The sequence below is a fragment of the Penicillium paradoxum genome (assembly GCF_028828445.1).
Source record: "Penicillium paradoxum strain IBT 22861 chromosome Unknown utg000006l_segment0_segment0, whole genome shotgun sequence".
Taxonomy (NCBI): domain Eukaryota; kingdom Fungi; phylum Ascomycota; class Eurotiomycetes; order Eurotiales; family Aspergillaceae; genus Penicillium; species Penicillium paradoxum.
Window position 1 is genome coordinate 3,298,942 of NW_026643184.1, and position 21,196 is coordinate 3,320,137.

Sequence of the window (21,196 nt, forward strand, 5' to 3'; positions counted from 1 at the left end):
CTAGTTTGATCGTTATACTAGAATTTTCATGTCCGCTATACAGCACATTTACACAGCGCCCCAGCCACCACCACCGGCAGTGTTAATCACGATCCGGTCGTGTGTCTTCATAGAAACAGTGTTCTTGCCGCCAATGTTGATGCGTCGCTCTTCGCCAGTGTCCGCATCCCGCGTAACCCACAGATTCAAACCAGTTTGAGCATCCTGGCCGCCCTCCAGTCCGTAAGGCCGGTGGACACGTCGCTCTGACAGGATTGAGCATTGCATCGGTGAAAGGAATTCAATGTCGCGGATCACACCCTCACCACCGGGGTTCTTGCCCTTGCCACCAGAGCCTTCACGGAGCGTGAATTGACGGAGCATCGTCGGATAGCGCTTTTCCAGGATTTCTGGATCGGTGATCCGGGTGTTGGTCATGTGGACATGTACACCAGACTCGCCCTTCCAAGTTGGACCTGCACCACTGCCGCCAGCGATGGTCTCATAGTATCCAAATCCAGGAGTGATGACGGCACCGGTGGATGGGTCAAGCTTGGCGTCCGTGCCGAAGGTCAAGTTGTTGCAGCAGCCCTGAGACGCGGCGCAAGCCTGGAAGGCTTTAAACACAACATCAGTGATGCGCTGGGAGGTCACGACGTTACCGCCAACCACAGCAGCGGTCTTGCTCGGCGACAGAATGGTAGATGAGGGAACACGGATGTCAATTGGCGCCAGACATCCCTGGTTCAGTGGCACATCTGCATTGATCATGCAACGAAGACAATAGATGATGGCCGAGTGAGTAATGGCAATGGGGGCGTTCCAGCTGCCATAAACCTCGGGGCCTGTTCCTTCGAAGTCGAAGACAGCTGATCCATCGGTGTCATCAATAGTAACCTTCAATCTAATAGGGGTACCGTCATCCATGTAGTCGACCGACTCCAATGGCTGGCCATTGAACTTCTTGTATAGCTGCTTGAGAAGATTGCGTACAGCAGACTCGGCAGTTGCCTGGATAGCGTACATGTACTTTTGCACCGTCTGGGTTCCGTATTCATTGAAAAGAGCTTGAATCAGACTGATTCCCCGAGTGTTGGCAGCAATTTGTGCCTTGAGATCCGACAAGTTGTCGCTGAGGCAGCGTGCTCCCGCACAGCCGGGGTATTGCGCCGGGTTCGTGACCAGCAATTCAATCAAGCGTGCTTCATCCAAAACACCATCACTCACAATCTTGTCACCTTCGATAGCGGCACCTTCTTGCCACAGTTCTGTGGATTTGGGAGGCATTGATCCAGGCAAGATGCCGCCAATATCAGCGTGATGACCACGGGAGGCCACGTAGAACATGATCTCAGAGCCACCAGGTCGGTCAAAGACGGGTGTGATGACCTAAGAAAGACATGGTCAGTAAATGATAAGAGTATTCAATGTGAAAGCGACGTACTGTGATATCAGGCAAATGGGTGCCTCCGCAACTAGGGTGGTTGGCCACCAGAACATCACCGTCCTTCAAGTTCCCTAGCCACTTCTGATGCTGATATCGCACAGCAAATTGCATCGATCCAAGATGAACCGGAACGTGCGGCGCGTTAGCCACCAAACCTCCATCAGGGGAGAAAAGAGCACAAGAGAAGTCTAGTCGCTCCTTGATGTTAGTTGAAACGGAAGTCTTTTGCAGCGTGCGACCCATCTGCTCAGCAATAGACATAAACCGATGCCCAAAGATAGTGAGTCGGATAGGATCGATTTCTGAAGACAGGGCGGTTCCAGGAGAAGAAGTTGGCTCATCCTTGAGATCAATGACAATGCAGGTGTCAAGCAGGTTGGCTACCGCGTTGGGAGCCACGACAATCGTCTGAGTCTTATCGATGATGACAGCCGGACCATGAATGCGGGAGTTCTTCTCCAATTCACCCAGAAGGTAGACGGGGGTATCGATGCGGCTCGACTGGCCATCGAAATAGGCTGAGGTAGTGTTTGCCGGAGCCGCCGTGACATCTCGCATAGTGGCTTCTTTCAGTTGGACCAGGGGACTTTGCTCAGTTCGCACTTTGGAAGAAGCAATAGTCCGCACTCGAACATCATCAACGAGAACCGGTCGCTCAGAGTTGAAGTTGAATTCCCGGCGATGACGTACACGGAATTCCTCCAAGAAGTCTGACGAGCCCTCGGGCTTCAGGATCATCAAGCTGGTGTCGGAACCTTCGTAGCGCATGTTCAAGTATTTGTCATGGCGGACTTGAGTGGAAGGGAAGCCCTGGGATTCCATGTCCTTGGTCGCTGATGCTGCCATGTCGTCAAGATGTTGGAGGAGAGCAGATTGGGATGAAAGGTAGACGGATGACACAGGCTCCTGTGATTCCTTAACAACCTCCGCCAAAGCGAGACCGTAAGCCGACAAAACGGAAGAATACTTGTGGATGATGATACGTGAGATCCCAAGAGTTTCAGCCACTGAGCATGCGTGCTGACCGCCAGCACCTCCGAAGCATGCGAGATGATGAGATGCAGTCTCGAAACCACGAGCCTCCGTGAGATTGCGAATTGGCCGGGACATTGATTCATCTGCAACCTTAAGGAAACCAAGCGCAACATCCTCTGGAGAATATTCTGCTTGACCTTGCTGTTGGCGTTCGATGTTGATCTTTTGCGTGAGTTCATTGAACAGGCGTGCAGTTGTCTCTGTGTCCAAGGCTTCGTCTTCGTTCGGGCCAAAGATCTTAGGGAAGTATTCCGGCAGAAGACGGCCCAAGAACAGATTGGCGTCTGTCACGGTAAGGGGGCCACCCTTGCGATAGCAGGCCGGACCCGGATGGGCACTTGCAGACTCAGGGCCGACATAGAACAAGCCGTTACGCCAAGTGAGAATGGAACCGCCACCAGCAGCGACAGTGTTGATATCAAGCTGTGGAGATTGGATCATCACGCCTGCAACCTTGGAGGCAAATACATGGTCAAGGTGGCCATCAAATCTGGAGACATCGGTACTGGTACCACCCATGTCGAACCCAATGACAGGGATTTTCTCTGTGGGGTCCCAGCTGGTGGCTGCAAAGCCAACCACGCCAGCCGCTGGACCAGACAGAATTGCTTTCAGTCCGCTGAACTTGCGGAAATCGACCAGCCCACCATCGGATTGCATGAACTCGAATCGGCAATCCTGCTGGCTCTCCAAGCCACCTTCGAAGCTGGAAGAGATAGAGTCAATGTATGTCTTGATCACAGGTGTGAGATAAGCATCGGCTGCGGCAGACATGCCACGGGGCACGATCTTGATCATGGGCTGAAGGCTGGAGGAAAGGGTAACGGAGAATCCCATATCCTGTGCGATCTCGCCGATTTGACGCTCATGTTCGGGATATGCGTAGGAGTGCACAAGTGCCACGGAGAGGGATTGAACTCCTTGCTCCTTCAGTCGCTGAAGCTCTGCTTTAACCTGGACGAGGTCCAACTCTTGCACCACACGGAACTTCTCGCCGGTGGTTCCCTCTACCAACCGGGAATCGGAGAAACAATCACTGTCGGCAGAAGGATGACAGGGCAACACGCGTTCGTTGACCTCAACAACGCTCTCTGGAAGCACACCAGGACGAGCCATTGATAGATCAAAAATGGCAGGGCGAGATTGGTCGCCAATCTTCAATAGATCGCGGAATCCTTTGGTTGTAAAGAGTACTGAACGAGCACCCTTCCGCTCAAGCAAAGCATTGGTTGCGACGGTCGTTCCCATGCGGAGACAGCCAATACGGTCAAGCTTCAAAGGTTGTCCTCGGGGATGTGACTCCCCGGTGGCCAACTCTAGGATCTGACGGATGCCCTCGGTGGGGGCATCCTGGTAGTGAGAAGGGTCAACAGATAGAAGCTTCAGGATGATGTCTGGACGACCAGGTTGAATGGCATGGACGTCCGTAAATGTGCCACCACGATCAATGGAGATGGTGATTTTCCCCGAGTCAGACATTGTGACGGGTGTGATGGGGAAACTTGAGAAAGTGTGGGGTCGGGTTGGAGTGAGATAATGATAGATGAGGTTGAGGGGCTGTGTTTGTATGTGGTCACAGGGGTTGATTTGAGAAAAGAGAAAAGAAGACAAAAAATAGACATACACCAGAAGGGATCATTGTATTCATTTATGTTCTCAAAAGCCCCCGATATCCCGGCGTATCTCCAATGATCATCGCGATGCTATTAGATACACGTCACGTGTCGGGCCGATGGGTGCGATTTCGGCTTTGTCGGGCCGACGCCTCCAGTTGGATTTGGGGGCGCAAGAGATGGGGAGGTGGAGGAAAGATACAAGGAGATTATTACCCCATTTTGATTCTGAACTAACATTATCATCCATTATTATTATTGTTGGCTAACATTTTGCGGACAAATTGCTGGTGTGTTGGCCTCAGGCATATGTTTCCCTCGATCTATATCGACTATGTTCCAAGTACATCCCTATTGCACATTGCACACTGTCATAGAAGCATCTTGAGTGATACAAACATCCGTTCTTATTGTCATCGCTTTAATGTATTCTCAATCCAGTCCGTGTCCATGTCGATGTCGATTTGATCCAAAGCCCCTTCCCATAGTGCTGGATCGTCGTTCAGATCGAACTGGAAGGCGATATCCCGGAACGAGGGGATATCTGGCTGCTGTGGCCAGTGATCAGTGAGTATTTGCGAAGTAGTTAAATCTATGCCTGAGTTTGGAACTTCTGATAAATTTACGCCATCTTTGGTCGGCGCCACAGGGACCTTTAGGCCTGCAGCAAGAGAATCCGTCGCAGCGAGCTCCTTTGCTTCGGTTGGTTTAGGTCCAATAGCCGCCCGTAATTCCAACAATAATACGTGACGAGAATCCAGATATGTATTTCCACGATCGGCCATACCCCGAAGAAGGTTCAATGCGGTCTCCATGGCCCGAGCACTGGTTTCATTGGGCGGAAACGCAGCATTTACCATCACCAGCAACAACGCAGCGGAGAAGATATATTCGCCATCAAGATAGCCATATGTAGCTGAAAGATCCTCTCAATCAGAGTCATGAAGGATAGGAAGGATAGAGTAATATCTCGATCACTTACCAACGAGGTTATGTTTTGCAGCTGCATCCATGATAACAGTGGTGGCTCGTGCAGCGGTGATGCAACTGTCAATCACGGCGACGGTATTCGGGGCAAGTCCCTCTTTCCAATCCTCTGTAGCGGATCCAAGTACCTCCGCGTCAAGTCGCCGTTGGATGACATAGAAGACTAACGGGCGCGCAGTCATGTTGACACATGAGTAAAAATGTAAGTTTATCGAGACCGATTCTCGGTTGATGTGGGTATCGAGTGTATTAAAATCGATTCGAAGGCGATCTGGTACTTGGCCTAGCCAGCCAGAAAGGTCGTTTGTTATACTCTGAACAGAAGCAATGAGGTTGGATCCGGATCCAGGTTTCTTTCGGTAGATTTCTAATGAGGTAATTCGGGTCAATGTTGACATATACGACAGGAAATGGACATGGATTTACCTTCACCAATCCGTCCTAATATACGGGACAGTTTCGTATAATGGGTCAGAACGGTCGATGGCCATGGGTCGAAAGTTGATTCATCCTAGATGGAAAAGAAATCAGGTCGGCTCATACTGGGAGATATCAAGGCTACATACCACTGTTGTGGGCCAGTTTATCCCAATATCTTCATCGTGGATTGTGATAGGATTGCCAGATTTGACCGATAGTAGTCTGTGAAGATGTGTCAGTCTTGCTTCCAGAACATGGTGAATTGACCAAATTACCGGTCCAAGCTATAGACAGACCACCAAGCTCGACGTCGGCGGTTGCGGTCTGCCTCATTTATTGACGGGTCAGAAACCTCCTGGTGAAGACCTAGAGAGATGGCCATGCGGAGAGCGAGTCCAATCTGAAATGGTTAGTGGTACAGTCGAAGCCTGATGGAAACGATACATACGTAAAGGAAAGCAGCATCCCGTCTGTTCAGATTCTGCATATAATATGCCACATAGCATAGCACCTCAACGAAGAAAATCGAGCCCTCTTCGTGGATATCTGGCAAGAAACGTAGCGCATGCTTGAAATACTTGAAGCCCGGAGGTCCTTCCTCGCCACTCCATTGATTCACGCTGTACATCAAGCCAAAGGCAATCACCAACAGAGTCTGGCAGTATACTAGGCAAGATTCACGGTGTGAAAAGTCCAATGGTTGGTGGTAAACTAGATCGAGCCGTTCTTCAAACTGCGCAGGTTGGATCAATGAGAAGATAGTACCGATGTAAGCATATTGTACCCAGAACAATCGCTTGGCAAACTCAAATGGGGGTAACTGAGGCAATGCGCCGCCGACTGGTCTTCTCAGCGATGAAGGATCACTGTAGAGTGGGCGTACATCCCATGCAAAGTTTGTGGAGCCGGGATTGAGTCGTTTGGCGAGATGTGTGGTTGAGGAGGCACCCACGAAGTCTTGAATGGAGATTAGTAGAAAACCTATAGAGAAAAGAGGGCGAGGGTAAGGGACTTCATCGCATTCAGCACGTACGATGTTCTCCCGACCGATTCAGGAACAGATTGTCCGTTCCTTTATACCACCAATCGTCGCGTTCTGATGGACCCTCATCCGCAAAGCGAGTGGATGTCGATGGCTCAGTGCACGGTGAAATATGACTGCCTTTTATTCTATATGTTAAAGTGTATCATTACTTGGGCATTTAAAAAGAAACCTACCTCGCGCAGGTGCTTGCGACTGGAGTTGACGATAGTAGCTGCACCAGGTCAGCGTTGACCGTCCCCCTACTGGCATCAACTCACCTCTCCGTGATGGAGATTCGCTTTTCTGCCTCGGAATATACACAATTCTTGCCTACATCCACGCATGCTGCACAGGGGTGGGGTGGATTGCCGGCACAGCGAGTTTTTCTAGACCGACAGCGGTTACACGCTACCATCGACCTTCTGGAGCGATCTTCCGACTGCCGTGAGATCCCTGCATTTCCAAGGACCATTTCCTTTCTTCCTCTTTTCTTTGAATTAGATCTTTGATCTTCAAGTCTTAGATCTGCCTTTTTGGTGGGAATGAAACGTAGAATGACACCGGAGGGGAATCCCCGATTTCTCCGCTTCTCCGCTTATCGTTCGGCCCGACTGTCCACCTGGGCAACTCAAGGAGATTCAATGGTTGGAGGGCTCAAGATGCTTCTAATTTCGAGGAATAAATGCATGTATTGACAAGATAGGTACAGGGGAGAATAGAAATCCGTTGACGTCTTGCGCTCAAGGGGTTGCGCTGCCTCTTGACGCCACCCCCACTTGTGCATTCTGTGCTATAGAGCGTCAGGCGATGAGGATAAAGAAATCAAAAGAAAAGAAAAAAAAAGGTGTGAGGTCTCAAAAGATAGCCACACCATTTGGGGGACTCGCAACACCACCAGGAACCTGAATGAAGTGGTCAGTGATCAGGACGCCCACGGAAGTCTCTCTTGGACACACCTTCAATGGCACACTGCTAAAGAAGAAAGTCCAACGCCCTCTCTTGCGACACTCCTGACTGAGCTGCTCAAGATCGAATAATTCCCCGATCGGAATGCCCCAGCCAGCCAGCAGCCACTCGTGGAGAAAGAAGACCTTGTCCTGGCATGGAAATGCTTCAAAGCTCGGCATGTCGCCCACCACGGCAGCCACTTCAAGATCCCAAATCCAGCGTAGCATGGCTTCGGAGGACTCCACACCGATCAATGGAGGTACGGTATGATTGGCTAACTGCTGACACTGCGCCTGAGATAGTTGTTCGTATGCCCGAGTCCAACCAGTGCGAATAAACAATATATCTCCCGGCCGAAAGGTGGTGTTTTGACTAGCGGCCACCTCTTGGAGTGCCGAAACTGGAATTGATTGGGTTTCAAAGCATTTCACTTCTTTCCCGTTGGCCTCTGCCCAGCTCGCGTAGTCCAGGAGCACACCCCGTCCGACAATCCCGCCATTTTCAGCCCATACTAAGCAAGAAACAGTCAGAGCGAGGTCACAGTCATGATGAAGGGTCACTCACCGTGAATGCCGTTTCGAGTGGAATTTTGAATGTCGTCCTGGGTACATCCATTAAAGAACGTTCCCTGCGGCGAACCGTAATGACGGAAGCCATCCCACTGGCTACTGCTCTGTGTGTTGAAAACCAATATATCGTCATTAACGACCCGGGGGCCTTGTTCTTGATAGTATGTTCAAAGGCTGGTCGTCCAAAACAAGGGATCGCCATACTATCAAGAGCCCAGTCGGTTGAGACGCGCACACCGTCAACAATTTCGCGGGCGGCCGCCGCAGTGTTTTCCGGCGTCAACAGATTGAGCATGCCCAGTTCATCTCGATCTCCAAACATCCCCCAGGCATTCCCTAGGGGTCCATCTTTATGTAGTGGCAGTGAATCAAACGCGGGTCTCGTGCCCGACATGATGTGTCCTCTACTCCGTAAACTACAAAAAAAAAACAAGATCTCCCTTCGAATTGAACATCCAAGATGGGGCAGTTGAGAGTATCTTAAAGCCCTCGAAGCGGGGTCTCCTTCTCCTTCTCCCCCGCATCTTGTTCCGACATGCTCTATATCCATGACTTCCGTGAGGGCCGAACAACCAGATACAACGAATCAAATGGCCAACATCTCCAGAGCTTTGAATTGGCGACTCGACGAACTGTATCTTGGAGGTTGCTTCATATCGGGAATCTATCTGTATAGACCTTTCTTGGGTTATATATTATCGTACATGCCTCGTTCTCTCAAGCAGCCATCGCAACGAAGTCCGAGTCTCGGGGGCGAGCCGAGAAGCCAAATACTACTTATGATATGTTATATAAAGCAACTACCACATAGGCTCATGGGGAAAATGTAAGGGATTTATCGCGACAGTCATTCTTATACAACTAATTATCACTTTTTACAAGCAGATGGTACGGAGCACAGGAGAGCGCGTATTGAAGGAGGATAGTACCTCGGGACCCTGCTTTGACACTAATGGAACAAAAATATATAATTCCCAGGTTGGGCCGAGAGACAGACATAACAAGACCCATGTCGTAACTAAAAATAAATGATCATCATCCCATCCAGTTGTGCACCATATTCGCACCCTCCGACAGCGTGGATGTCCAGCTGTCCAGCTGTACGGAGGAGGACGGTGTACACGTATCGGTCCGGTCACGTGCATCGACCCCTGGTATGTTTGTTGCTGGGGGACGCTCTGTTTTTTTTTAATTGTATTTTTTTTTATTTTTGGCCCTACTCCACATGCCCAATATATCATGATGGCTGGACAAGTGGAACCTCATCGACCAGTCGTGAAATCAGAATTCAGCCCCCTAGGAGACATGGCCGATCGTACCCTGGCGCTGTGTCGTCACCCCCCTCCCCCCAGCCGCCACTCGGTGATTCCTTGGCAGAAAGGCTTTTGTAGTGAGGATCGGAGGGGGGAGGATTCTCTACGGGGCACGGAGTAGTCAGCACCCCGTATGGAGTATATCCACGATTCCCGATCAAAGAGCTGATGTTCCGGAATGTCAATAGGGATAGGTACCCGAAATACCTCTTCAGGGGATCGGAGCCTGTGATGGATCATAGGAAACGCTCGTTGACCAATGTTATCGAGTATTGCGTTGTCGACCCGCAGCTGTTTACATGTTCGACGAGTTATGTTCCAGCAAGGCTCGACTTGAATTCAGAGTCCACGGTGTACCTTGTCCTCTCTGTACGGAGACACACGGAGTATATTCGACGAGAGAGGACGGGGGGGAAATAACATTCGGTGGCTGGTGTTTCCGGAGTACTCCGTACAACGCAGTACGGAGGAGACACACAACATACAACATACAACATACGCAGGGGCAAAAACGGTTGCCAATATGCCCTGTCTCAGGGCTCCCTGGGGTGGAGTCTCCAAAAAGGGCGGATGACGAACGACAGTTGCCGGTGCGCTGGGTGCTCCACCTCCCTGGCCCTTTCACAGCCCGCATCGTCGGTGCCTCCAATCAAATTTTGCACCAAAAATATCTCCTGGCATCTGGAGCCTTTCCTGTCTTTTGGATTACCCTCCCTCTCTTACTTGGATCTCCAGAAGTCTCACATTGGTCTCTTATCTAGGTTTCTGAAACATCTCGCTTTCAACCTTCTCCCGACATCAGTGTTGCGCTTGTGGTCATTGTAGCGGCAGATTACACCTGGGAAAGGTCTGGGCCCGGAACCCTTCCTTCAGTTTTGAAGCGATCCCCCTCACCGGCACGTCCTGAAAACTCTTCTTTATCAGCCCTTGAGGATACAGGACCCGTGTACGATGTCTGTACCGCCGAGAGGCACGTCGCCTCATTCGCCTCATTCAGGCAACTCATCTCATTCGCCCCAGGCGAGCGAAACAAGTTTGTACGGTCCCCGCGAGGTGAGTAACAGTCCGCGAAACGACAACACAGCCCTTGGGGAGGACAAAACAGGCATTCTAACACACCTTGTGCAGCAGCAAGCCTACGGCTACGAGGACAAAACCGAGAACGTCGACAGCCAGCAGTCCCTGCTCTACCGCAATCAACCAAGCCCGTTTAATGCCCCTTTCGACGACCCATATGCCTCGACCGATTCCCTCCGACGCTATACTCTACAGGATCCGGGAGTAACCATCTTCCCTGATGGTCCATACCCGGATTCTGCGAGCGGAGTCAACCGACGCTCTGGGATTCAATCCCCTATGTCTGAGACTGCGTCAGAAGCCTGGCAGAACCGACAGGCACCTGGGTCCGGACTGCGGCGGTATGCCACAAGAAAGATCAAGCTAGTCCAGGGCTCTGTGCTGAGTGTCGACTACCCGGTCCCAAGCGCGATTCAGAATGCGATCCAAAAGGAATATCGGGATTCGGAGGAGGGGTTTCCAGAGGAATTCACCCATCTGCGTTGTGAGTGTCCCTTAAAGTCGATCACAATATGAAAGGAGCTAATCCGACGCAGACACTGCGGCCACTTGTGATCCTGATGAGTTTACCCTGCGCAACGGATACAATCTGCGACCGGCCATGTATAATCGACACACCGAGCTGCTGATTGCCATCACCTATTACAACGAAGACAAGGTTTTGACTGCGCGTACTTTGCACGGTGTCATGCAAAATATCCGTGATATTGTGAATTTGAAGAAGTCAGAATTCTGGAATAAAGGTGGACCAGCGTGGCAAAAGATTGTATGCTCCCTGGTATTCGACGGTATCGATCCCTGCGACAAAAACACGCTCGACATGTTGGCCACAGTCGGCATTTACCAAGATGGCATCATGAAGCGCTCCGTCGATGGTCGGGAAACTGTCGCGCACATCGTAAGTTTACGCAGTTTGGTGGATTCTCTAACTCCAACCTTGCCATTCACTCTACTCCAAGTTTCCCGCAAGTCGATATACATCCACTGACTATATTTAGTTCGAGTATACCACTCAACTGTCCGTCACCGCTAACCAACAATTGGTCCGGCCCCAAGGCAACGAGGCCAGCAACCTTCCTCCTGTTCAGATGATTTTCTGCCTGAAGCAGAAAAACAGCAAAAAGATCAACTCCCACCGCTGGCTATTTAACGGCTTTAGTCGAATCCTTAACCCGGAAGTCGTGATTCTGATCGATGCTGGAACCAAACCCGGAAAAAAATCCCTTCTCGCCCTATGGGAGTCCTTCTACAACGATAAGAACTTAGGTGGCTCCTGCGGTGAGATTCACGCAATGCTTGGACAAGGGTGGAAAAATTTGATGAATCCCCTCGTCGCCGCGCAGAATTTCGAGTATAAGATCTCCAACATTCTGGACAAACCACTAGAGAGCGCCTTCGGATACGTTAGCGTGTTGCCTGGTGCTTTCTCGGCGTACCGCTATCGCGCTATTATGGGCCGTCCCTTGGAGCAGTACTTCCACGGTGATCATACGCTTTCAAAGCAGTTGGGCAAGAAAGGTATCGAGGGTATGAACATTTTCAAAAAGAACATGTTCCTTGCGGAAGATCGTATCTTGTGTTTTGAGCTTGTGGCCAAAGCTGGGTTCAAATGGCATCTGACCTACGTGAAGGCGTCGAAGGGCGAGACCGATGTGCCGGAGGGCGCAGCGGAATTCATCAGTCAGCGACGTCGCTGGTTGAACGGCTCATTTGCAGCTAGTTTATATGCCATGATGCATTTCGGACGGATTTATAAGAGCGGCCATAACATCCTACGGCTGTTCTTCTTACACATCCAGATGACTTATAACTTCGCGGGTCTTGTGATGACCTGGTTCTCTCTTGGTAGGTTTTGAGGCCTAGCTTGTTGTTGGTGATTGTTTGACTAATTCGTGACTAGCTTCGTACTGGTTGACTACGAGTGTCATTATGGATCTTGTCGGAACGCCTAGTGCCTCGAACAAAGATAAGGGTTGGCCTTTTGGAAACGACGCCTCGCCAATCGTGAACAACTTCCTGAAATATGGATATGTGTTCTTCTTGATGTTACAGTTTATTTTGGCCCTGGGAAATCGACCTAAAGGGTGAGCCGAAGCCTCCAGAACTTACCTCTTGCGTTTGATACTGACTTCCACACAGTTCGCGTCTTGCATACACGCTCTCCTTCGTTTACTTTAGTATTGTTCAAGTCTACATTCTCGTTCTCTCGTTCTACCTTGTTAAGAACGCCTTCAGTGGAGGAACACAGGATTTCTCTCTGGACCAAGGTGTCGCCCATTTCGTGAAGACCTTCTTCAGCTCCTCCGGGGCAGGAATTGTCTTGATCGCTTTGGTTTCGACTTACGGTATCTACTTCGTCGCCAGTTTCATGTATATGGATCCTTGGCACATGTTCACGTCCTCCTGGGCGTACTTCGCGGGCATGACTTGTTCGATCAATATTTTGATGGTCTACGCTTTCTGTAACTGGCACGACGTTTCCTGGGGTACCAAGGGATCGGATAAGGGTGACTCGCTACCCGTTGCCGAGACGAAGAAGGATGACGCCAAGTCGAACTTTATTGAAGAAGTCGACAAGCCGCAGGCTGATATCGATAGCCAGTTCGAAGCGACGGTCAAAAGGGCGCTGGAGCCATTCGTCGTGCCCGAAGAGAAGGATGAACGAAGCATGGATGATGGCTACAAGGCTTTCCGAACCAACCTGGTGTTGATCTGGATCTTCAGCAATCTAATTCTCACATTGTGTATCACCAGTGAAGGAATTACTCGTTTCTGTCTCACGGTATGTCCCTCACCCGGTCCTAACTTGGGCCACCATCTAATTGACACCCACAGAACACCTCCACCGAGCGTACCGCCAAATATTTCGCCGCTATTCTGTGGACGACCGCCGGTCTGTCAATTTTCCGCTTTATCGGCGCGTGTTGGTTCCTGGCTAAGTCCGGCATCTTGTGCTGTGTCTCCCGCCGCTAGGTTTCTCTTGGCTTGTCGAGCTAAGTTGTAAATATCCTCTGTCTTTTGGTCTGCATCGATATTCTGGAGGTCCCCTTTCTTCCTTTGGGGCTCATTGGTACAATTTGGTTTCGATTTCGATTTGAAGGTTATGCCTTGTATTCCCCATCTTTGTGGTCTTGGTTTTTTTCTCGGTGCATGTATATTGGAAAAGAGGATTGAATTTTGTTTTACATTCACGATAGACCTAATTTACCGAATGTTATGAGAATGTGTTCGAGTGTTGCCATTTGATCCTCACAACCGTAGGAGTCCTTCAAAACTCCAGTTTCTCTTCATCGGTAGTGTGCTTGCGTCTTCTACTTGGCGCATGATGACCGCTGCCTTCCTCATCCAGACGCTAGATATTCTCCGCAGGCATGGTTTCATCCCCCTCGTGATGCCTCATCATACTTAGTCGCCCGTACTCATCCCTCCATGGCCAACCACGCCAACAGATCTCCCGCTGGCCTACCTGTCCTTGCCGAACCATTTCCACACGAAATTGGCGATTACCCTCCACTGCTCTCACAAATTTGCCTGGCTTCCCGCCTTCTAGGAACCCAGAAGAGTGGCTGTTCAGACTCATTCGATTTCCGTGATTCTGCTAGAGCCGCCTCCCATTCGTTATCACTAAACCCAACCGGACAGGCTCCCGAGCAGATGCTTTTCCATACTAATGGAGTCGTGATACCTATTAATGCAGCACGTAGAGTAATCATCTCTCCCAAGTATACCTTATGTACCTAGGTACATGTAGGTAATAGAATGTGCTTTGATATGCAAAAGGTCACATTATCACGGCCCTCGGGCTTTTCCGCTTTCCGAGATCTGGAACCCTGTCGCACCGTGTCTACTGTACAGGTACGCCATACTCTCTACCCATCTGAACGTGGCATGTGGCCTACAATTGACAATTCAAAATTATCGTTGCGAGCAAGCTTCCGCCGTCTGGAAGTACTTTCTTCGATCGCCCGCATAGAAACCTTGTAGGCAGTTCCCAAGTCCATTCGCTCATCCGGCCACCCGAAAAGCAAAGCAGAGACAATCATATCCTTCTGTCGGATAGTATTGCTACTTTCCGAGTCGACTGTCAGACTTGGAGCTGGACATATCCTGGGAATAACCTCGGACCACAGGATTCCGAGAGACCTAGCCGAAAGCCAACGCGGCCAATAGGCTAAGGCAGCCAATGGCAACTTTTGCTAGACTACTTCTTTCCCGCGTCTCTTGGTACTGTGGCCTGCGGCGCATCTCGTTCATCTGCACACCAGCGTCATTGGCCAACGCCTCCCCGCATCGTCTCGATTCTCATGTGGATCGGTCTCTGACTGGCGGGGTCGTTCTCATCAACCCGGGGTGGCTGTGAGATATATTGGTCGATCATGCAAAATTCCCGGTAAAGAATGCCCTGGGACTACTATAAAAAGTACGGAGTAGTGGCTCTCGGCGGAGTTGCCGTTCGTGGCCCCCTTCTGGGATGCCATGGCCTAGGCGACAACGAGTTAATTACAGATTGGCCCGTTCCCCTCAAACAACTGGGTGTCATCGGGGCTGTATGAGGTATTTCAGCTGTGCCTCTCTGTCCGCGATGGCGACTATAAAGGCGAGGTTACGATCCCAAGTTTGCCGTCTTCTTTCCTATCTGCACATCCTTTTTCTATGCATCCATTGTACTCCGCAATTGGCCCCACGAACATCTAGATTGATCCACCCCAGTCTCCGCACTGATCTGCCCCCAATGTCGCAGTATTTCCCCAGCATTTCAGCCAATTCCTTGGCCAAAAAGGTCGTTCTCATCACCGGTATGTCAAACCTTTTCTCTGACCCCATCTGGGACCAATGCATCTCATCTGTTATAGGCGGCGCCAATGGCATTGGTTCAAGCCTTGTCACACAATGTTTGGAGAGTGGAGCCAATGTATGCATTGGTGATCTCGACAGCATCTCGGGCGATCGCTTACTGAAAAAATGCTGCGATCAATTCCGTCCCGAAGAGGAAGACATGCCCCCAAGGTCGATTTTCCAAATCACCGATGTGACCAGCTATCCCTCGGTGTTGGCATTGTTTGAGCTGGCATTCCAGACATACAAGCGCATTGATCATGTTGTTTGTGCGGCTGGGATCGTAGAAATCGGGAATTGGTTCGACACTTCACTTACGCTGGAAACTGTCCGCCAGGTTAGTCTTTGATAGTTAGAGAACGAACCCGGTTGCTCGCCCAGGCCCCTGCGAATGTCTTACAATGTGATTTACATCAAGACCCCTTCCCACAAAGTCCTGGATGTCAATTTGCTCGGTTCCATGTATGTTTCCCGTATTGCCTCTGTCTACTTGCGCCACAACCGCGGATCCAACTGCGACCGGTCGATTCTCCTCTTCTCCTGTGTCTCAGGTTTCAAGGATAGCCCGTCTCTTTTCATATATCAGGCTTCCAAACACGGCGTCATTGGCCTCATGCGTTCCCTACGCAACTACATCTCGTCGCCCTACAAGCACTATCTTCGCATTAATACAGTGTGTCCCTGGGTAACCCAGACCGATAGCATTCAGAAGGTCGAGACCCAGTGGAGAGGAGCCGATCTTCCTATCAATACCCCGGATCAGGTTGCTACAGTGGCCACCGGGGTATTGGTCGACCAGTCTCTCAGCGGCACATCCATGTTCGTTGAGGCGGGTCGTGCCTGGGAAATTGAGCAAAACATCACCCGGCTAGAGAGCGAATGGCTGGGCGAAGCGCCATCCGAGGTACTTGCTTTGGGTCAGAGACTGCTTGATGATGGTTCTGTTTGGGCTGCACCAGAGCGACCACGAAAGAGGAGCACCATCTCTGTTGGAGTGCCACCGAGAGTGCCCCTTGACAAAATCAATGGACTCAATGGCGCGAAACATGTCAGGAATGGGTTATCGAATGGTCTCACGAACGGGATCCCCAATGGATTGACCAATGAAATACATTAGAAGAAGTCGTCATGTTTAGAATGTTCAGGTTGATACCCATGAGGTATGTGATGGAAAAATTGGAGATGAGCAATACAGGATAGGGATGAGTACTCAACGAGATGACGATTGTTTAGATCCTCATAGTCGAATCCAGTCTGATTTTATGTGCTTTATTGAAATCCAGTTTGACTTGAGACGACCGCTCCCTTTACCAGTGGAGTCGTGTCGATCTGATCGCCTAACGGACACTGACCCACCATCGTGCGTATGGATATTTCACCGTTCCCCCGGCGTTCAAAAGACCGTGGAATGTCCCGTTTCAAAGCCCCATTCAGTACTTTGTGCTGCACAGAGAGACAATGTGCAAGGTACGTACCTAATAGCCTAACGGATTACCTGGAACTTGAGACCCTAATCTGATGCCTCAAAATCTACACAGAAAACAAAAGATCACAGATCATCGAAAGTGATTAGTATTAGAAGTCAACGCTGTCTATGATATACCGAGACTAAAACAGTATGAAGGTATGCAGAATTTGGACTCATCAAGTCCAAGTCCTAGGACTGTCCCTAGGTCATGACATGCTCCATGATCCCCCAAAACGCCAATGGCTCCCGTTTCATGATAGTTGATTAAATTCATTTGAATGACCCCCGCACACTTACCCGGTCGACATCAGAACGATTGGTCTCGGATATGGAAGCCCGATGCATGGTATGTGTGGCATCGGTGGAAGTGCGCAAAAGTGTCTGATGAGTCGAATGTCCATCCGCCGTCATCTCCTTGTGGTGAGACAGCGACGCATCTTCATCGTTTGCCAGTGTAGCTGGGCGTATCTCAATCTCCAGATCGACAGGCCCCTCGGTAGCCTTTTGGCTCGCTCGAAGAAGGTTTTGAACAAAGGCCTCAGACTGAGCGGAGTAGGTGCAATGTTTGCGAATGGACAGACCGTATTTGTAGAGCAAGAAGGGGAAAGGGACACAGGCAAGAGCCAGAAAAGCTGGAATACAGGACGCCCAGTGAATGCCCAGGTCCTGGTACATATATGTGGTGAAGAGCGGGAATGCAAAACCGAACAACGACCGCAACAACGAGTTGGCTGCCAAGACGGATGCAGCGAAAATTGTGTAAGCGTCGATCAAGTAGTTGAAGACGCTAAGGAAGACGAGAACCATTCCAAACCCGAAGGGGACGCCAGCAGCGATGCTTGCGAGCCAATGAATGGAGGGAGAGTTGGTCCATGCGAACCAGAAGAGCCCAATAGGGAGGGCTATAGAGGCGAGCATGCATGGCGGAAGACGCGCTTCTGGGGGCGCATAACCACCGTTTTTGGCAAGTAATTTGGCGTAGCGTTTGTTTTCAGGGATCATATATGCAATCGCTCCAAACATACCAATCATAACGCCAATGAAGGCCAAGCCGGCGACACCTTGATTCCAGCCACGATGGATCATATAGACAATCGGGAAGGCTCCGAAAAGCATGTAGAGAGTTCCATAAATAATAGCAAGATAGATCGAGAGCAGCAAGACAATAGGTTCTTTAAATAGGAGAATCAAGGGCCGCGAGAAAGAGGTCTTCAGCGCGGCCTTCAAAGTGATGGGTCCTTGATCGATATCCAACTGACTACGGTACACCTGACCTGTAAGCTTGGAAAGGGTCTTTGCACGCTGGCGAAGAAGCACGGGGCCATATGTCTCAGGCTTTAACGCAGCTCCTAGGAACCACATCACACCACAAAGGATGGCTAATAGGCCCATCACCCACTTCCAACCCCCGCTAGACATACCGAGGAAACCACCAACGATAGGTCCAATGACGGGCCCCAGGAAAGGAGCTAATGCAAAGGCACCCAGGGCCAGTCCTCGTTCGCGAGCCATGAACATGTCGGCGATAACACCGCCTGAGTTGGTGAAAGGAGAGGAACCGAAAGCACCGGATAAGAACCGGAACACCAGTAGGGATTCAATGTTCTTCGCACCTGTGCAGGCGGCACAAAATATGGTTAACCCGCCATAGGTTGTGGTGAAAACGAGCTGACGACCGAACATTTCACTCATGGGGGCCCAGATCAGAGGGCCCAGAGCAAATCCCAGTACGTAGAGGGATACTCCCAACGTTGCAACCTCCGTCGTGACACCGAACTCTTGCTGGATTTGAAGGAGACCCCCCGTATAGGCGGACGAGACCAAAGCAACCACTAGGGTCTCGAGGGCAGCGACAAGGGTGATGAACCATTTCATGGTGGTCTTTAATTCGAGAGGGTTTCGAAAGTCCTTGGGCATCCATTGCACCGCATAGGGATCTTCTTCGGTACCCGAACCGGAGTAAGGATAATCTGCGACCTCTTGGATAATGGCTCCGGGATTGAGGACGAGTCGCCAGAAGGGGATCGAGCTTGGCAGTCGGAGAGACTTGGAGGTATCCGATACCTCCATGCTGAGAGATTAGGTTTTTAGATCTGCAATATACGATAGGTAATGAAAATGTGAAAATGTGAAAATGAAGAATTTCAATTTTTTCTCCCTTGACCTCGGCAGACAGCTCTGGTTTTATTCTTCTACATTGATATTATTTATCACAAAAAGAAAAGGGAAAGGGAGCGTGGCCCATATCGGAGGCACCGCTCATTTCAATAGTGGGGGCATCAGCTGAAGAAAAGAAGGAAGAGAACGAAAAGAGAGAAAGGAGCCCAAAAGAGCCCAAAAGGGAAAACGAGAAGCCATAGAACGGTGTCGGTTGATGCTAATTGGCTGGCAGTCCCTGTGCGAGATCCCGAGGGCTCCACCCGGCCGGCCGTTAGTCGGCCCGATCACTAATCCAGCCTCGGTCTCCGATTGGTTGAAGGCAGTTTGAGGGCTGTTGATTGGTTGATTCTATTTTCTATTTTCTATTTTCTTTTTTCTTTTTTGCGTTTTTCTGTTTCTTTTTTTCAGCCGAGGCTCGTTTGTTCCATTTTATATTGTTCTTGGCTAATATCCGGATGACGGCATCTTCCAAGGTTATATGATCACTTTCAGATTGGATATTCGATATCATCCATCATGAACTCATATCCAGTATGCAACGGATGCATTGCATGCACTCTCTGTCATTCACTCTGAAAGGCACGACTCTATATACAGTACTACCTACATACTACCTAAGATACACATGTCTGGAAAGAATACCGACGCAGCCATGGATACAAAGTACGCATATGGACCCCTAATTACCTAGGTACCTAGGTTTCGCCTTGAAACCCACTCATCAGAGACCTCACCACTTTTTCAGTCCCCCATCAGCCCACACAAATATCCATGGGGTGATCGTTGATACCTGATTAGCTCTTAACTGCCCATTGGGGCGATTCCAAGGCTCGCACCTGGGCACCTCCAGGGCTGCCTGATATGCTGACGTGATATGCCGTCAGCTGTTGAGATCCTAATACGAGGGAAAAGGCACCAATCTCGGATGATGAAGACCTAAACACGAGAAGATAGAAATAAGCGACCGTCAAAAAGAGGCGCTGAAAATTGTTGAACCGCGAATCTTTATAGGTACACGTCCATCTCATGAAAGACTCTTCTCGATCTCAGCGATCTCAGCCATCACCTCTCGGATCGCCTTTCGAGCTCCTTCTCCCACCTCTTCGTAGGGGTGTCGAGGGGCTAGATTACCCTCTGCGTTCTGAATCCCTGCCAACGGAGCAGAGTAGCAAGCCACTGCATGCTTCGTTGACGCAATCCCGCTTTTAATAGGACTTTCTGCGAGCGCCGCCTTCCTTTGGAGCGTCACCGCGTCATCAATCTGACCTTTCTGATATAGGGCATAGATCTGCGCTGCCACTCTAGGAAAGACGTTGGCGAAGGCTGCGATGCATCCGGCACTCCCTGCAGCCAGCCCGCCGATCAGGAAATCAGACTGCCCACCAAAGGTCGCAAACTCCTCGGGCGCAAATGATGCAGCCAGCCGCGTGATCTTTCCCACCGATCCACACGTCAGCTTGACGCCAACCACGTTGGACCGTCCCGTGGCGTGCGAGGAGCCTGACTCGCGGGCGATGGCGACAATGGTCTCAGAGTCCATGTCCACCCCGTTGCACACCCCCGGGAAATTGTATACCACCACCGGCAGAGGGGACTTGGCAGCGACTTCAGAAAAGAACCGCTTCACCACGTTCATGTTGGTCGCCTTGCCGAAGTATGCAGGAGGAAGAACGAGGAGGTAGTTGGCACCAGCGGCTGCGGCATCCTGTGCGAGCTCAAGGGTCTGCTTGGTCGAGTGCGCACCCACACCGGCCATCAGTGGGAAGTCAGGCCCAACAGCGGCTCGTGCAGTCGAGATCAGCTGTGATCGCTCTTCGCGAGTGAGAAGGAAAGCTTCTGAGTTGGTTCCCAAAATTACCAGGCCCGCCAGTCCAGTCTTAGACAGATAGGCGAAGTACTTGGATTGAGACTCCAAATCTAATGAGTCGGTGTCATGGTGAAAGAAAGTGACCGCCGGGCACCAGACACCCGACGGAGGGACATGAGGCTGAGGAGAGCCCGCGTGAGAACCCATATTAGGAGTAAGTAGCGATGCCGTTAAGAGATTTGATCAGATATTCCAGTTCTATTACCTGAATTTCCTCTCTTTATAAGATTCTATCGGGGATTCAAGCGCAAACAATGAGGGGGCCACGGGCATATCGCCGAATGTTCGGATGCCGAGACCGACAATGTCTCCATCGCCTCCATCTTCTCTATCTTCTCCATCGCACAGGTCACAGCCTAAATGAGTCTCGGATCCTCCACCCGATCGGCCAATCTTCAAGAATAAAGCAATCTGCCTTTGATTTGTCGACTCGGCCCCTTGCCCGAGACACTC

At 50.5% G+C, this 21,196-nt stretch overlaps 6 protein-coding genes across 6 annotated transcripts; 2 read left to right on the forward strand and 4 right to left on the reverse strand.

Moving 5' to 3' along the window:
- Nucleotides 1-48: 48 nt before the first annotated feature.
- On the reverse strand, nt 49-3,940 carry N7457_007603 (5-oxoprolinase; the record flags this gene model as incomplete). The annotated part of the gene is made up of 2 exons (XM_057178646.1): nt 49-1,368; nt 1,424-3,940. 2 exons carry the CDS (start codon nt 3,938-3,940, stop codon nt 49-51), a joined length of 3,837 nt encoding a protein of 1,278 aa, XP_057030390.1.
- Nucleotides 3,941-4,487: 547 nt separating this feature from the next.
- On the reverse strand, nt 4,488-8,416 carry N7457_007604 (transcription factor domain-containing protein; the record flags this gene model as incomplete). The annotated part of the gene is made up of 12 exons (XM_057178647.1): nt 4,488-4,990; nt 5,057-5,428; nt 5,488-5,572; nt 5,628-5,703; nt 5,757-5,881; nt 5,930-6,438; nt 6,515-6,643; nt 6,700-6,737; nt 6,840-6,891; nt 7,377-7,964; nt 8,018-8,176; nt 8,227-8,416. 12 exons carry the CDS (start codon nt 8,414-8,416, stop codon nt 4,488-4,490), a joined length of 2,826 nt encoding a protein of 941 aa, XP_057030391.1.
- A 1,870-nt stretch (nt 8,417-10,286) lies between these two features.
- Nucleotides 10,287-13,385, forward strand: N7457_007605 (uncharacterized protein; the record flags this gene model as incomplete). The annotated part of the gene is made up of 6 exons (XM_057178648.1): nt 10,287-10,896; nt 10,949-11,310; nt 11,411-12,257; nt 12,313-12,496; nt 12,552-13,194; nt 13,248-13,385. 6 exons carry the CDS (start codon nt 10,287-10,289, stop codon nt 13,383-13,385), a joined length of 2,784 nt encoding a protein of 927 aa, XP_057030392.1.
- A 1,759-nt stretch (nt 13,386-15,144) lies between these two features.
- On the forward strand, nt 15,145-16,365 carry N7457_007606 (putative 3-hydroxyacyl-CoA dehydrogenase; the record flags this gene model as incomplete). Its single annotated transcript, XM_057178649.1, has 3 exons — nt 15,145-15,208; nt 15,266-15,585; nt 15,667-16,365. The coding sequence occupies 3 exons, from the start codon at nt 15,145-15,147 to the stop codon at nt 16,363-16,365; spliced, it is 1,083 nt and encodes a 360-aa protein (XP_057030393.1).
- Nucleotides 16,366-16,986: 621 nt separating this feature from the next.
- On the reverse strand, nt 16,987-18,786 carry N7457_007607 (MFS transporter; the record flags this gene model as incomplete). Its single annotated transcript, XM_057178650.1, has 1 exon — nt 16,987-18,786. One exon carries the CDS (start codon nt 18,784-18,786, stop codon nt 16,987-16,989), a length of 1,800 nt encoding a protein of 599 aa, XP_057030394.1.
- A 1,114-nt stretch (nt 18,787-19,900) lies between these two features.
- N7457_007608 (dihydrodipicolinate synthase family protein) lies at nt 19,901-20,890 on the reverse strand (the record flags this gene model as incomplete). The annotated part of the gene is made up of 1 exon (XM_057178651.1): nt 19,901-20,890. One exon carries the CDS (start codon nt 20,888-20,890, stop codon nt 19,901-19,903), a length of 990 nt encoding a protein of 329 aa, XP_057030395.1.
- Between the last annotated feature and the right edge of the window lie 306 nt (nt 20,891-21,196).